The sequence below is a fragment of the Bombina bombina genome, chromosome 3 (genome assembly GCF_027579735.1).
Source record: "Bombina bombina isolate aBomBom1 chromosome 3, aBomBom1.pri, whole genome shotgun sequence".
Classification (NCBI taxonomy): Eukaryota; Metazoa; Chordata; class Amphibia; order Anura; family Bombinatoridae; genus Bombina; species Bombina bombina.
This window is the reverse complement of record NC_069501.1, coordinates 854801848-854814597: the sequence shown is the minus strand read 5'-3', so window position 1 is coordinate 854814597 and position 12750 is coordinate 854801848. Positions and strand designations below refer to the sequence as shown.

General features: G+C 37.8%; 1 protein-coding gene across 3 annotated transcripts in view; it reads right to left on the bottom strand.

Annotated features, from left to right (window-relative positions):
- The window catches only part of DOCK9 (dedicator of cytokinesis 9), a 736189-nt gene that overhangs the window by 283566 nt on the left and 439873 nt on the right, over window positions 1–12750 (bottom strand). For all 3 annotated transcript variants that reach the window (XM_053707819.1, XM_053707821.1, XM_053707820.1), the window contains exon 20: window positions 6202–6325. In XM_053707819.1, coding sequence (XP_053563794.1) covers window positions 6202–6325 — 124 coding nt within the window. The remainder of the gene's footprint in view (window positions 1–6201; window positions 6326–12750) is intronic.

Genomic DNA, 12750 nt, shown 5'->3' with positions numbered 1-12750 from the left:
AATTACCAAAAAGCAACCACAAAGCCATATAAGTCTGTTATTTCTGAAAAAGGGGATCCCAGAGAAGCATTTACAACCATTTGTGCCATAATTGCAGAAGCTGTTTGTAAATAATTTCAGTGGGAAACCTAAAGTTTGTGACAAAATTTGTGAAAAAGTGAACTTTTTTTTTTTTTTTTTATCGCATTTGGCGGTGAAATGGTGGCATGAAATATACCAAAATGGGCCTAGATCACTACTTTGGGATGTCTTCTAAAACAAAATATATACATGTCAAGGGATATTCAGATATTCCTGACAGATATCAGTGTCCCAATGTAACTAGCGCTAATTTTGAAAAAAAGTGGTTTGGAAATAGCAAAGTGCTACTTGTGTTTATTGCCCTATAAATTGCAAAAAAAGCTAAGAACATGTAAACATTGGGTATTTCTAAACTCAGGACAAAATTTAGAAACTATTTAGCATGGGTGTTTTTTGGTGATTGTAGATGTGTAACAGATTTTGGGGGTCAAAGTTAGAAAAAGTGTGTTTTTTTCCATTTTTTCCTCATATTTTATCATTTTTTTTTAGTAAATTATAAGATATGATGAAAATAATGGTATCTTTAGAAAGTCCATTTAATGACGAGAAAAACGGTATATAATATGTGTGGGTACAGTAAACGAGTAAGAGGAAAATTACAGCTAAACGCAAACAGTGCAGAAATGTAAAAATAGCCATTGTCATTAAGGGTAAGAAAATTGAAAAATGGTCCGGTCATTAAGGGGTTAAATATACCCGCTATTTGCATAAGCAAGTTTGGCGTTTGTGTTCAGGGTGGAGGGGGTGTTCATTTCGGGTATGTTACTAATACTAGTGTCACATTGTCTAGTGTTCTTCTTATCTGTGTTTTGATGGCATAATTGGAGAATTGTGCTTGGTGTGTGAAATATATATTTCCATGTGATTGAGAGCGTTAAGCTCAAAGAGTGCTTTATCAGAAATTAAAGAAAGAAAAAAGAAAATCCACCAAATCTAGCAGAAAAAAAAAAGAAAAAAAAAGTGTGGAAGTTTTTTTTTTTTTTTTTAATAATAATTTTATTGGTTATTCAACCGTGAATCACCACCTGATCCTACAGAAAAAGCCAATTATATTGTATTCTTAGTTCAAATATCGGCATGAGAGGATTCCAATGTATTGGAAGCCTTTTGCTCCAATGAGAGACAAAATCACTATCTTATTCTAGATTTAAGGCAATTAATATATCCAATTGTTCAGATTCTCTAACACACATTTATAGTGTAGTATAGCTCTATCAAGAAAAAAAAGACAGAAAAAAAAAAAAGAGAGGATCTCCTGCTACTACACCCCCTCTATAGGCTCCAGAGATATAGGGCCCACAGGGGTATAGTAGTCACACATTATCCTACCACCACTTGAATTAATTATCAGCACATTACAATTATGATGAAGTAGCTAGACTGGTCCCAAATACAAAACTTAGTGAAGATTTAAACCACAAATTCTAATAACCAGCGCTATGAAATTTTGTGGCGCTATACAAATAAATGATAATAATAATATTTGAGGGCTAAATAAATAAGAATAGCTATAACCAAAGGTGTTAGTTTAGAATACAGTGTCACCTCTGCAAACTCCTTAACTATATGACAGTAGAACAATGCACCGTATCTACTAATAATATACTATATTGAGCAGATCAGAAAACACACACCAAAAAAAAAAAAAAAATTATACATATAATGTGGAGAACAAAAGAAAAAAACACAATGAAATCCAGTAGACTAGATGTCTCTTAGTTCTAACGACATTAGTATGTGGGCATTCCAGTATATCTTGGAAGTTCCTTTATACCAGGGTTTTGATCTCCCCTGTTTCAAAGAAAAAGTAAAAAAAAAAAATACAGTCTCCAGTGTTAAGTGTCAAAAACTCCTTCAGACTAAATGGGCACACGTGCATTCATAGCTTGAGAGACAATGGGCCTCATTCCAGGCACAATTCATTGTATGCAGCCCCCCCCACCCCCTTTTTAAGCACAGTTTGTTTTGCAGCATATAATAGCCAGTTAATAATAGTCAATTATGAACAGTAAAGGCTTATACTTTAATAACACTTCACTGTGTTTTTCTAATGTTTTATTCCCGGGATGTCAAGTTAGTATATAATCTAAAAAACAGCGTTTTTTTAAATGTAATATTCTGTTACTGGCATTTAAACAGTTCTAGCGGCCAGGGAAGTTAAGATATGGCAATGTGTCAATGCATGATGACGTCATCCCGCTCTGTGTGAAGCCCCCAGCCTGATTTTCAATATGAGGGCAAGATCGGATGGGTGGAGGGAGATGGGGGCCCTCAGGCCCATCCCAAGGTTAGTGAATCCTAGCAACAGCATGGAGCTGTTGTTAGCACCTGAGGGTGAAACTTAGCAATGGCTCCATGCCGTTGTTAGCACTCAAAGGGTTAAAGGAAAAGGTATATCATATGCAAGCAGGTTTGCAGCACTACATTCACTTAAAGGGACATGCCACCCACATTTTTTCTTTTATGATTTAGAAAGAGAATGCAATTTTAAACATCTTTCTAATTTACTTATATTATCTAATTTGTTTTATTCTCTTGATATTCTTTGATGAAAAGCATATATAGATATGCTCACTAGCTGCTGATTGGTTGCTGCACATAGAAGCATCATGTGATTGGCTCACCATGTGCATTGCTTTTTCTTCAAATAAGGATATTTAACAAATGAAGCAAAATAAATTATGGAAGTAAATTGTAATGTTGTTTAAATTTCTATTCTCTATCTGAATAATGAAAGAAAGATTTTGGGTTTAGTGGCCCTTTAACAGGTAATGATGACTACAGTGTCAGCTCACAGAAATGTAAGTGATTTCCCCAAATTTTAAAAGCTAAAGTCGATTCAATGTAAAACAGACATAAGGGTGTCATAACAAATAAATGGCTCAAATTCCTTCTCTTCCATTACATCACCATCTTTCTCGGCAAAATTGACACTTTTGGCAACATAATTAATGCCAAATACTGTGCAAAATCACTGCTCAGTGTACTTATTTTAATATAAATGCATATGGCCTGATCTAGTTTGCAATGTTCAGAAAAAAACACTAATGAAAGCATATTTCTTTCAGACCCAGTTATTTTTCTATTCTAGGTCTCTAGTCCACTGAGATATGGCCTATATACTCAATATAAAATTCAATTTTATGCAGCATTAAAATGAAGAAAATGTCATAAATGCAACCAGTTATAAAACAAAGTATATCCAGATCTAAAGACATCAACCTTAAATCTTTAATTATCAAACAGGTAAATACATTTAAGCCCTAACTCACTTAAAGGGCTATTATACACTCATTTTTTCTTTGAATAAATATTTTGTAGATGATCTATTTCAGCCTATAAAGTTTTTTTTTTTTTAATGTATAGTTTTGCTTATTTTTAAATAACATTGCTCTGATTTTCAGACTCCTAACCAAGCCCCAAAGGTTTATGAGAATACCGTCAGCTACCTTCTACAGCTTGCTCCTGTTTGTGTAAAGGGTCTTTTCATATGCAAAAGAAGGTGGGGGGGGGGAGTGTCTTATTTGCCACTTGCAGTGGGCTTTCCAACAACCTTTTCAACAGAGCTAAACTGAGAGCTTCTAAGTAAGATTTTAAACAGTTTTATACTGGATTTTTATATCAGTATCTGTGCATCTTATTCTTTATAGTAGTGTCTATTACATGCAGTTATATGAAAATGAGTGTATACTGTCCCTTTAAGAAGCAAATAAATGTTACTTATTAAAGGGGCATGATAAACAAAAGTTAAATCAATTGAAAGTGATGCAGTTTGTCTCTTTAAAGCTGACTGGAAATGTGATTCTCTTTCAAATGAGGGATCTTGGATGTCTATGGCTAGTAAGGGAGCTGAGATCAAAGAGGGTTTGAACAACCTCCCCATCCAGCTCACTAACCTGCCTGTCACATCCTGGCCTCTTCTTCTTGGTGATGTCACTAAGCACACATTAATTGTGCCATGACTGGCATTCCCATGCAGCTCTGGGAGTGTTGCCCACTATTACCACCACTGATTCAGCCTGCAGTATGGGGATTACCAATCCCAGCATCAGGTGAGCGATTCCCCTTCATGACGAGAACGGGTTGTCATGTGCTCATAGACAGATTTTAATGACTACCTGTTCTTGTCATGTGCAAGGAAGCAGTTAAGGAAGTTTGCTATGAAATCTCATGAGATTTTAGTGAAATCTCATGAGATCACAGTAAAACAAATTGAAACATCAGCACTGGTAAAGCTGATTGGATGTTGTTTTTTTTCTTCAACATGACAAACTGAAGGATAACTGTTCACAGAACACTAACTATTGTGAGCTGAAGAAATTTTGATGCACAATATCTTTATTTTTGCATAGAGAGGTCCATGTGAATCTCTTGTCAGCTTTTATAGTTATGCTGCATCACTTTCAAGTATTGGGCATTAGGTGCTTTTAAGTAATTTGAACAATAAAGACTATGGCCCTGATATTCAATGGTTCACCAGTTTGGAAAGAAATTACAGTTCAGACTTCACAGGGACTGAATAGTCAAAAGAAAAATGGCAGAACTCTCTAGCACTCCGGGATCTCTCTCATTTCTATATATGAAAGAGAGACAAGAGCAGTGCAATATAGCATATGAGAGTTTTGTTACACTTACACTTTGTGCATTGTATTTTATATTAAACTTTCTCATATATATTTTAATACATTTAGATTTAGATTTAGCAGTGATTATACAAATTCTGATTTTATTTAGAAAGTTTCTGTGTTACTTTAACAAATTAGGGTAATACTTTGTATATTTCTGAAGCTTTTACAAATTACATTGCACATGGAATTTGCTGCATTACAAACTAAAATACAACTTCAGTGGGAGAGACAGGGTAGTTCATTTGGCTGAAAAAGGGGAATTCCCAGAGTATGCCTGAAGCTCTCTCACAAGTCATGTGCAATTGTGTAAGCATTTTAGATGGACTCACTGATTAGTCTCGCCAGCTGTATGAAGTTGAATTTTTCTCAAAATTCACAGTACACTTATTTTAACTAACAGAAAAGTAATATATACGAAAAAATAGACAAAAGCAAGTTAAATTGTAATGAAAACATTTCAATTTAATTTGTAATTGATGCAAACAGAGCCTTTATTTCAACCCTAGGAGGTCTCCAATTACCTTCTCTCTTCCATGTGAAATTTTGTATCCCAGAGAGCTTTGTTGCTTTTTATGGAAGGCCTATCTCATCTGGGATTTCCAGACTTCTCCCCTTTACTTAGAAAATGCAGTGAGTTCTGCCTCTGTGAAATCAGCACTATAATCTCCCTACAAACTAGAGAGTATTTGAGTATCTGGCCCATAGAAAGTAATGATGCTCTTTGGAAATCTGAAGCGGACAGTTTTCATTTAAATAAAAAACATGCAAAGTGCTATCTAATTTGTAAAAGATACACATAAATACACAAAGTATAAGCTTAATTTGTTAAAGTGACACAGAAACTGTGAAGGCATGAACGGAATTTGTAAAATCACAATCCTTAATACACTGATGTATACAAAATAACATACAAAATAGAAAGTGCAAAGTTTAAATGTAATAAAATGTAATCTGAGGTGTAAAGTGATATAAAATAGAAAGCACAAAGTGTAAATGCAGTGTTATATTGCACTGGGGCTTGTCTCTGCTTCACATACATGGAATGCCTCTTGGAGAAGTAAAGCAAAATCTGCCTTTTGAATATTTAACTAGGGATCTCGCAGTGCTGGAGGATCACTTTAGAATATCACACCTGAGCAGAGAGGTTTTGAATATCAGGGCATATGTCACAAAGAAAGTACTAACAAAATTCACCTTATTCTGCCTATCTAATGAAACGCAGGGATGTGTGTGTGCCAGATAATTTCAGTTCAAATGGAAATCCTAATGATAAAATAAAATGACTCTTGGAGCTCAAGCGTAGGATTTTATCTGCATATTTAACCCTTTTGCAGGAGTTAAACACCCACTCTGCAAGGGACACTAGCCTTAAAATATAAAACTGAATAATTGTGTGTTCCATTTAATATGATTGCCGTTTTTAATAAAGGAGAACATTGATATGTATTATTTCAAATTGTCTACTAATAGTATAACCAGAATCAATTACAACCTTGGCTCTCTGTGACCTCTTTCTTCTTTGTGCCTCCTTTGGTTGACGTATCACAGCTGACATGATAAAAAGTGAACAACAAGTGATGCTTTTCGTGAAGTTGTGTGGGCAGCTCTATTTTAATCTGCAAGACAAACACAAAACATCAATTGTTTGAATATTTTATTTTTCCATCATGCTCACTGTTCACACAGCTCACTGACTTAGTTAAAAGGAATCTTATAAACGTTTATGAAAAGGGAGAGAACAAAAGAATAGTTCCCTACCTGTTCAGAAAATGAAAGGTCAATAATTCATCTTAGGAAACAAAACAATAAAATGGAGATTCTGTAATGTACAAATGGTTCAAGTGTATACTGCATATATAGATCATACTGTACAAACTGCAAATAGCTTTAAAACCACTCAAGGATCCTACCTGTTCAGAGAAGCCAACCAGATAACTTTGAAGTGACTAATGCACTTACAGGAAAATGGAAACTCACTTGCAAGCTACTGCTCAGCCTTTAGGTTCCATCTAAAACCCCTTATATTATAATCTCAATAGAGAACACAGACTATTTGGCTTTATCTTTGTATCCTTATATTGCACTATGAAATCTATTGGAAAATTACAAATAAAAAAAATCATGACAATTAAAGGGACACTAAACCCATTTGTTTTTCTTTAATGATTTAATGATTAAGATAGAGCCTGCAATTTTAAGCAACTTTCTAATTTACTTCTATTATCAATTTTTTTTTCATTCTCTTGCTATCTTTTTTTAAAAAGCAGGAATGTGATGCATAGGAGCCAGCCCATTTTTGGTTGAGAACCTGGGTTATGCTTGCTTATTGGTGGGTAAATGTAAGCCTCCAATAAGAAAGGGCTATCCATGGTGCTTAACCTAAAATGGGCTGGCTGCTAAGATTTACAATCCTGCTTTTAAAATAAAGATAGCAAGAGAATGAAGAAAAATTGTTAATAGGAGCAAACTAGAAAGTTGATTAAAATTTCATCTGAATCATGAAAGGCAAAATTTGGGTTCAGTGTCCCTTTAATATTTGGATAAAGCAATGAGGTTTTTTATTTTTTTAAAGTGCATCAATTTAACTGGGCTGGTGGCTTTAGGAAAATCCCTAAAACCAGCAAACAGCAATATTAAAGTCAGTTTGTATATATGGACCATAAAAATAAAATCATCATTATTAACCAGAGCTGTACAATTAAATAGGAAATACAGATGTCTGAGAAATAAGAGATTAGTTTGAGAAGTATTACATCCATGAGTGGTGTTAAAATCTATTTATGCTCAGGATTTAAGCAGAAAGACATCTTTCTAGAACAGATAAGCTACATAAAAATCTCATCTGTGACCACCATTCATGTGAGAATTTAGAGACCGTCCACTTGATTTTTTTATTGTTTAAAAAGATAGATAATCCTTTTATTAAGCATTCACTATTTTGCATAAACAACACTGTTATAATAATATACTTTTTACCTCTGTGACTACCTGAATTTAAGCTCCTGCCTACTGCCCTTTAAGTGCTTTTTTATTTATTTTTTTACAATCGTAAAATTAGTGCTGGTTCTTGTGAACATATTATCATTCTCTGTGAAAGTGAGCATAAATGTTATCTATAAGGCACACATGAACTATCACTGGCTGTAGTGCAAAAATGTAAAAAGCTAAAAAAAAAAAAAAAAGTACTGAGGTAAGGGGTGGCCTGCAGGGGCTTAGAAAGAGGCAATCTTAGAGAATAAAAAACATAATTTATGCATTTACGGACATGGCGAGTCCACGGAATCATCAATTACTAGTGGGAATATCACTCCTGGCCAGAAGGAGGCGGCACTACAGCAAAGCTGCTATATATGTCACTTTCCTTACCCATAACCTTCAGTCATTCGGCCAAAGCAAAAATGGAAAAAGAAGATAACACAAAAGTGTAGAGGTGCCTAAGGTTTTAGAAAAAAATAACTGTCTTAAATAAAGGGTGGGCTGTGGACTCACCATATAAGGAAATAAATAAATTTATCAGGTAAGCATAAATTATGTTTTCTTTCCTAAGATATAGTGATTCCACGGAATCATCAATTACTAGTGGGAATTAATACCCAAGCTAGAGGACACAGATGATAAGGGAGGGACAAGATAGGTAGACCTAAACAGAAGGCACCACCGCTTGAAGAACCCTTCTCCCAAAAGAAGCCTCAGCTGAGGCAAAAGTATCAAATTTATAAAACTTTGAAAAAGAATGCAACGAGGACCAAGTTGCAGCCTTGAAAACTGTTCCACAGAAGCTTAATTTTTAAATGCCCAGGAAGAAGAAACAGCCTTCGTGGAATGAGCAGTGATTCTCTTAGGAGGTTGCTGTCCAGCAGTCTCATAGGCCAAATGAATAATACTCCTTAGCCAAAAGAGAAAGAGAAGTAGTCGTAGCTTTCTGACCCTTGCGCTTCCTAGAAAAACAAACAAAGCAGAAGACTGATGAAAGTCCTTAGTCTCCTGAAGATAAAACTTCAAAGTACGCACAACATCTAGGTTGTGCAATAAACGCTCCTTTGGCGAAGAAGGATTAGGACACAAAGAAGGAACCACAATCTCCTGATTAATATTCTTGTTTGAAACAACCTTAGGAAGAAAACCTAATTTAGTACGTAAAAACCACCTTATTAGAATGAAAAATAAGATAAGGAGAATCAAATTGCAGAGCCAAGACTTCCGAAACTCTCCGAGCAGAAGAAATAGCAACAAGAAACAAAACCTTCCAAGATAACATAACATCTTGATATCTAAGGAATGCATAGGTTCAAACAGAGCCCGCTGTAAAACTCTAACAACAAGGTTAAGACTCCAGGGAGGAGTAACAGGCTTAAACACAGGCCTAATCCTAACCAAAGCCTGACATAAAGATTGCACGTCTAGCACATCCGCGAAATGCTTATGCAACAAAATAGACAACGCAGAAATCTGACCTATCAGAGTACTAGCTGACAAACCATTCTCCAGACCCTCCTGGAGAAAAGACAAAATCCTAGAAATCCTGACTCTACTCCAAGAGTAGCCTCTGGATTCACACCAATACAGATATTTACGCCATATCTTATAGTAAATCTTTCTTGTCACAGGCTTACGAGCCTGAATCATGGTTTCAATGACCGACTCTGAAAACCCACGCTTAGATAAAATCAAGCGTTCAATCGCCAAGCAGTCAGCTTCAGAGAAATGAGATTTGGATGAAGAAAAGGACCCTGAAATAGAAGGTCCTTCCTTAGAGGGAGTCTCCACGGAGGTAGAGACGACCTTTCCACTAGATTTGCATACCAGATCCTGCGAGGCCACGCCGGCGCTATGAGAATCACCGACACCCTCTCCTGACTCTTGGCAGGAGAGCGAACAGAGGAAATATATATGCTAGACTGAAATTCCAAGGGACCACCAGAGCATCTATCAAGAAAGCCTGTGGATCCCTTGACCTCAAGACGTACCTCAGAAGCTTGATATTCTGCCGAGAAGCCATGAGACCCAGCTCTGGCTGCCCCCTATTGAGGATTAAACTGGAAAATACTTCCGGATGGAGTTCCCACTCCCCCGGAGGAAAGGTCTGTCGGCTCAGAAAATCCGCCTCCCAATTGTCCACCCCTGGGATGTGGATTGCAGAAAAACAACAGTTGTGAGACTCCGCCCAATGGATTATCCAGGCCACCTCTGACATGGCCAAGGAACTCCGAGTTCCCCCCTGGTGGTTGATGTACGCCACCAAAGTTAAGTTGTCTGACTGGAACCTGATAAACTGGGCTAAGGCTAACTGAGGCAAAGCCAATAGAGCATTAAAAATCCCTCGCAGTTCTAGAATGTTTATAGGGAGAACTGACTCCTCCCGAGTCCAAAGACCCTGAGTCTTCAATGACCCCCAAATTGCTCCCCAACCTAGAAGGCTGGAATCTGTGGTCACGATCACCCAGGAAGGTCTGCAAAATCAAGGTCCCTGGGAGAGGTGTTCCTGAGACAACCACCACAGAAGAGAGTCCCTTGTCGCCTGATCAAGAACTATTTGGGGAGACAGATCCGCATAGTCCCTGTTCCATTGCCTTAACATGCATAACTGCAGAGGTCTGAGATGGAACCGAGCAAACGGAATGATGTTCATGGAAGCTACCATCAGACCAATTACTTCCATGCATAGAGCCACTGATGACCGAGGAGAGGACTGAAGTATAAGACAAGAGCCGAAGATCTGTTTTTCTGAGCTCTTTTAGAAATATCTTCACTAGTAGGAAGTCTGTTATGGTCCCTAAAAACACTACTCTTGTGGCTGGAATCAGAGAACTCTTTCCCAGATTCACCTTCCAACTGTGGGAGCGAAGAAAAGACAACAAGATCACTGTATGAGAGTTTGCTTGTTGAAAAGACAGCGCCTGAACCAGAATGTTTTCCAGATAAGGCGCTACCGCAATGCCCCGAGCCCGGATCACTGCCAAAAGAGTCCCCAGGACCTTTGAGAAAATTCTGGTAGCTGTGGCAAGGCCGAAAGGAAGAGCCACAAACTGGAAATGATTGTCAAAGAAAGCAAACCTTAGAAACTTGTGATGATCCCAGTGAATGGGAACAAGAAGGTACGCATCCTTTAAGTCTATGGTTGTCATAAACTGACCCTCTTGAACCAAAGGAAGAATGGAACATATAGTCTTGATCTAGAAGGGCGGTACACTGAGGAACTTAAACTTTAAACACTTTAGGTCTAAAATAGGTCTGAAAGTCCCCTCTTTCTTAGGAACTACAAACAGATATGAATAAAATCGCAGACCTTGTTTCTGCGGAGGAACTGGAACTATAAATCCCAGGGCAAAAAACAAAATTTATGCTTACCTGATAAATTACTTTCTCCAACGGTGTGTCCGGTCCACGGCGTCATCCTTACTTGTGGGATATTCTCTTCCCCAACAGGAAATGGCAAAGAGCCCAGCAAAGCTGGTCACATGATCCCTCCTAGGCTCCGCCTACCCCAGTCATTCGACCGACGTACAGGAGGAAATATGCATAGGAGAAACCATATGATACCGTGGTGACTGTAGTTAGAAAAAATAATTCATCAGACCTGATTAAAAAAACCAGGGCGGGCCGTGGACCGGACACACCGTTGGAGAAAGTAATTTATCAGGTAAGCATAAATTCTGTTTTCTCCAACATAGGTGTGTCCGGTCCACGGCGTCATCCTTACTTGTGGGAACCAATACCAAAGCTTTAGGACACGGATGAAGGGAGGGAGCAAATCAGGTCACCTAAATGGAAGGCACCACGGCTTACAAAACCTTTCTCCCAAAAATAGCCTCCGAAGAAGCAAAAGTATCAAATTTGTAAAATTTGGCAAAAGTGTGCAGTGAATACCAAGTCGCTGCCTTACATATCTGGTCAACAGAAGCCTCGTTCTTGAAGGCCCATGTGGAAGCCACAGCCCTAGTGGAATGAGCTGTGATTCTTTCAGGAGGCTGCCGTCCGGCAGTCTCATAAGCCAATCGGATAATGCTTTTAAGCCAAAAAGAAAGAGAGGTAGAAGTTGCTTTTTGACCTCTCCTTTTACCAGAATAAACAACAAACAAAGAAGATGTTTGTCTGAAATCTTTAGTGGCCTCTAAATAGAATTTTAGAGCACGGACTACGTCCAAATTGTGTAACAAACGTTCCTTCTTTGAAACTGGATTCGGACACAAAGAAGGTACAACTATCTCCTGGTTAATATTTTTGTTGGAAACAACTTTCGGAAGAAAACCAGGCTTAGTACGCAAAACCACCTTATCTGCATGGAACACCAGATAGGGCGGAGAACACTGCAGAGCAGATAACTCAGAAACTCTTCTAGCAGAAGAAATTGCAACCAAAAACAAAACTTTCCAAGATAATAACTTAATATCTACGGAATGTAAGGGTTCAAACGGAACCCCTTGAAGAACTGAAAGAACTAGATTAAGACTCCAGGGAGGAGTCAAAGGTCTGTAAACAGGCTTGATTCTAACCAGAGCCTGAACAAACGCTTGAATGTCTGGCACAGCTGCCAGCCTTTTGTGAAGTAAAACAGATAAAGCAGAGATCTGTCCCTTCAGAGAACTTGCAGATAATCCTTTCTCCAAACCTTCTTGTAGAAAGGATAGAATCTTAGGATTTTTTATCTTGTTCCATGGGAATCCTTTAGATTCACACCAACAGATATATTTTTTCCATATTTTATGGTAAATTTTTCTAGTTACAGGCTTTCTAGCCTGAATCAGAGTATCTATTACAGAATCTGAAAACCCACGCTTTGATAAAATCAAGCGTTCAATCTCCAAGCAGTCAGTTGGAGGGAAACCAGATTCGGATGTTCGAATGGACCTTGAACAAGAAGGTCCTGTCTCAAAGGTAGCTTCCATGGTGGAGCCGATGACATATTCACCAGGTCTGCATACCAAGTCCTGCGTGGCCACGCAGGAGCTATCAAGATCACCGAAGCCCTCTCCTGATTGATCCTGGCTACCAGCCTGGGAATGAGAGGAAACGGTGGGAATACATAAGCTAGGTTGAAGGT